Source organism: Gossypium hirsutum, chromosome D12 (genome assembly GCF_007990345.1).
Source record: "Gossypium hirsutum isolate 1008001.06 chromosome D12, Gossypium_hirsutum_v2.1, whole genome shotgun sequence".
NCBI classification, from domain to species: Eukaryota; Viridiplantae; Streptophyta; class Magnoliopsida; order Malvales; family Malvaceae; genus Gossypium; species Gossypium hirsutum.
The window spans coordinates 60,128,826-60,133,005 of NC_053448.1; the positions used below are offsets into that span (position 1 = coordinate 60,128,826).

At 29.8% G+C, this 4,180-nt stretch overlaps 1 protein-coding gene across 1 annotated transcript; it reads left to right on the forward strand.

Moving 5' to 3' along the window:
* The first annotated feature begins 697 nt into the window (after positions 1 to 697).
* LOC107937259 (probable receptor-like protein kinase At4g10390) lies at positions 698 to 2,494 on the forward strand. The gene is made up of 2 exons (XM_041107547.1): positions 698 to 1,492; positions 1,593 to 2,494. The coding sequence occupies exons 1-2, from the start codon at positions 826 to 828 to the stop codon at positions 2,297 to 2,299; spliced, it is 1,374 nt and encodes a 457-aa protein (XP_040963481.1). The 5' UTR covers positions 698 to 825; the 3' UTR covers positions 2,300 to 2,494.
* The last annotated feature ends 1,686 nt before the right edge of the window (positions 2,495 to 4,180 follow it).

Sequence of the window (4,180 nt, forward strand, 5' to 3'; positions counted from 1 at the left end):
TGGGTTGTTTTTTTTTTCTTTATATATTTTAGATTTATTAAATGATGAAATTTTATTTGTGAAATTTATTGATGAGTATTTTATATAATTAATTAATATATTTATATTTGAAATTATTTAATCTAATTTATTTGAATATATTAAATATTTTTTTAAAATATCGATAAGTCTAAAATGGTACACCAAAATAGACCGATATCGATACGTACCAATTTTAGTAGAGAAGATGGTATACCTATCGATGCAATGCTGACTACTTTGATTGTTATGCCATTTTCTTCTTAATTATTTAATTAATAATGTAAAAAAAGAAATTAAAAAATTTTAAATACTTGAAAATTTAATCTAATTACCTTAATCTAAATTAAATAATAATTGAGTTTTTCTGAGTTGATAGTGTTGTTGTGCTCATAAAAAAAAATTTCAACATAAATCGTCTTCCTATTTAATAGTTTAGGGGTTATGAGTAATAATAAGAATACTATAAAAACTTTAAATGCTATTATTAAATTGTATGTCAAGAAACGATAAATTAGCAAAATCAACACTTTAATTTAAATGTTTAAATAAAAGATTAACTTTTTGAAATTATAAATTAAACCAATGAAGGAAAAAGGAATTCTCAATCTTTAAAAATATTGGAAAAAAATTGTGTTTTTTTAATTAAAAAAATATGTTTATAGCCGGTCGGTCAAACTCAAATGGTTTATTAGGCTGAAAAAGAAGAACCTCTCTCTGGCTTTCATCCTTTGTTTCTTTCTCTTCTCTTTCCCTCGTCCTAGATCGGAATATTAGATCGAGCTTTGTCGGATTGTGCACGTCTCCATGGCTACATCTTTGACTACTGACAAATCTAAGGTTATAAGGACATGGATTTTATGTGTTCCAAATTTTGTCTGCTGGTACTACCGTTCTTGTCTCTTCCCATCCATTTTCTTATTACTACCATTGTTCCTTTCATCTTCTCCACTCACTTTCTGCGTCGCTTCCACTCTTCCCCACACTTCCGGCACTGACCCACCCACACCCTCTTTTAAAACAACCCAACCCCACTCTCACCCTCAAATCGACATCCTCATCACCGTTTCTCTTGTCTTGGTTCTAGCCTTTTTGTTTGCCATGGGGTTCTTGTTCAGATTCCTTAAACTCAGGAAACTCCGACGAAGTAAACCCACATCAGCCGCTCAACCTGAAGAAACCGAAAGCAAGGGAAAAGATTCGGTCGGCGGCGGCGGCGGCAGTGAAGGGTTTGTTAGGAAATTCAGTTGGGATGAGATTAAGAATGTTACTAAAGATTTCTCACTTGTGATTGGTCAAGGAGGGTTTAGCAATGTCTACTTGGCTAACTTGTCTGGTAATTCAAGACAAGGTGCAGTTAAAGTCCACATCGGCGGTGATCGACTTAACCAAGTGTTTAAACAAGAACTGGATATTTTGCTCCGGCTCCGACACGACAACATCGTTAAACTTCTTGGTTACTGCAATGATCTAGGTGCGTTGCGTGAGTCTTTTGCTTTACTCTTCAAAAAGATAAGAGGACAAGTCTCTTTTTTTTTTTTGGATTAATTGAAAACTTTTTAATATTTTTTCAGAAGAAGGGGCCATGGTGTTTGAGTACATTCCTAATGGAAACTTACAAGAAAAGTTACACGAAAGGAATAACGAAGTACTTCCATGGAAGACCCGCACGGCCATAGCTTATCAACTCGCTCAAGCAATCGAATATTTACACGAAAAATGTACCCTCCAAATCATTCACGGCGATATTAAAGCTTCAAACATCTTGTTGGACGAGCGTTTTAATTGTAAGCTCTGTGATTTCGGGTCGGCGAAGATGGGTTTTTCGTCGACGGTGATGCCACCGTCGTGTTCCAGGACGACGAAGCAAGTGATGATAGGGTCACCGGGTTATACCGACCCTCATTACTTGAGAACCGGGTTGGCTTCCAAAAAGAACGATGTTTACAGCTTGGGTGTTATTATTTTAGAGCTTGTTACTGGGATGGAAGCTTTTTGTCTCGAAAGGGGACAATTATTGACGTCGATAATGGCGCCTAATTTAAAAGCCATTAGTGAAGTTGGGACGGCGGTGGAAGTGGCGGAGCTGGTGGATCCACGTTTGGGTGCAGAATTTGACTTGGATGAAGCTAAGGCTATGGTTTCAATTGCTGGACTTTGCCTTCACCAGTCGCCGACTGTTAGGCCATCAGCTTCGCAAATCATGCAAATAATGAAGGAGAAAATGGGTTCCATTGACTTACTCTTGTCGCCGGCCAAAGATTGCCGCCATAAAAACTAATTGATGGTGACAAACATAGTTGTCGATTGGGTTCAAAGTGAAAATTGTTTATACTTTGGTCTTTTTTTTATTGTAAGTAAATTTGCGTAGGTAAAAAGGATAGTTAGGGCCTGTCCTGGTCTGGAATGTGTGCCCCTAAATTAGACCAAAAAACTATTTTATTGTAGTAAATGTAAGATGGTTCAAATTTTCATATCACTAATTGTACTGCAACTGGAAACTATTTTATTTTATTTTTCTAAATTTTTTATTTTTGTTCAATCCCTACTAAATTTGAAATCCATTTGGTATAATTCTAAGTGTTAAATTTTGTTTAAAAATTATCGAATTTAATTAAGTTATGTGATAAATTGAAAAAATAAATATTGAAAATTAAAATTATTTAATATATTATTTAAATTTAATTACTAAATATAATTATATTATTGATAAATGTATATTTTAAATTTTAAAAAATGTTTTACATTTTATTTTTAATTTTAAATATTTCATCGTAATCTAAATTTAAATCAAAATTAAAATCTAACACTAAATGATAAGTAACACTTATCTACTTATTATTTTCTACATTTTTTATAGAAAAATGAGTTTTTAAAGTTACTTTATGCTTAAAACGAGGAATGACTCTCGACCATTGGTTGAAGTAGGAGAAACATTTGTCATATTATCTAATTATATGGTTGTAAAAGTTTTTATTTAATATATTAGTAGTGAAATTTTTTTATTTCCATAAGCAAAATAGAAAAAAATTTATCATGTATCTTATTTATTTAATTTTTAAAAGTATTATTTAATTTATTGGTATAAATGATTTCATTTTAGCTTAATATATGATTTGGTACTCGAGCTTAACACTTTTTTCTAACATAATACTTGTGTTATTTTTTGGCCTGGTACTTATATTTGATAAAACTTACATATTTTGATACTCAAAGGTAACAGTGTTAACTTTTTAAATTGTTTAATCAAGTTTTAAAGTTAATTTGATAAAAAATTATTTGCTAATATTATTAAATTTGAAATTATCATGATTTTGATAATAGAATAAATTTGATGTCAATTATGAATTTATTTAAATTTGTATTTAATTTGTCAAATGCGGTCTAATGGATGTGATTCAATTCAAATTTTAAAGTTGATTTAATGAAAGTTAATTACTAATATTATTTAGTTAATTGTAAATTTTTATCAAATCAACTCTAAAACCCTAATTAAATATTAAAAAATTAACATCATTATCTCCAAGTATCAATACGTGTAACTTTTTGTCAAATATAAGTACCACATTGATTAAAAAATTATATGTACCATATTAAAAAAAGTCAAAAACTCAAATACCAGATTATATATTAAACCTTTAACTTTTTAGTGTTTGGCTGTACAGTGATTGGGACGTTACGGTCCTTAATCCTTACGGGAATGCGTGCCTATTTATTCGAAGATAAGGAAAAGATTTGATCGATTTTAATCAAATAAATTTTTTAATAATTTCATATCTATTTTTTTATAAAATATCTAAAATTACTACTCTTCGGTATATTAATAGAAGGAAAATATATTTCAACGCATTCGAACTCACTTCCTTGACAACAATATGTATGCCAATAAATTTTTTCTAATATATAAATTTATAAAAAATATAAGAAAAAACTTATATTATAAATCACTGAAAGTGAAATGCGTGATGCCGTGTAAAAAACATTAACTGTTAAAAAGAAATGAAAATGTATTTTAAAATTTAAGAGTTATTATATCAGTCTATTGTACCCAAATTTAAAAGGACCTAATAGCAAATTAAAAGAAAAATAAGTATTTATTATAATTTATTAACGAATAATATAAGCCATGTTACCAAAAAAAAATAGAGTGCAAAAAATGGCG

What these genes read in the sequence shown, in the direction of transcription:
- LOC107937259 (XM_041107547.1), top strand. Translation starts at nt 826, where the DNA reads ATGGCTACATCTTTGACTACTGACAAATCTAAGGTTATAAGGACATGG. An exon ending in TGGTTACTGCAATGATCTAG is followed by an intron (nt 1,493 to 1,592) that starts GTGCGTTGCGTG and finishes ATATTTTTTCAG; the next exon opens with AAGAAGGGGCCATGGTGTTT.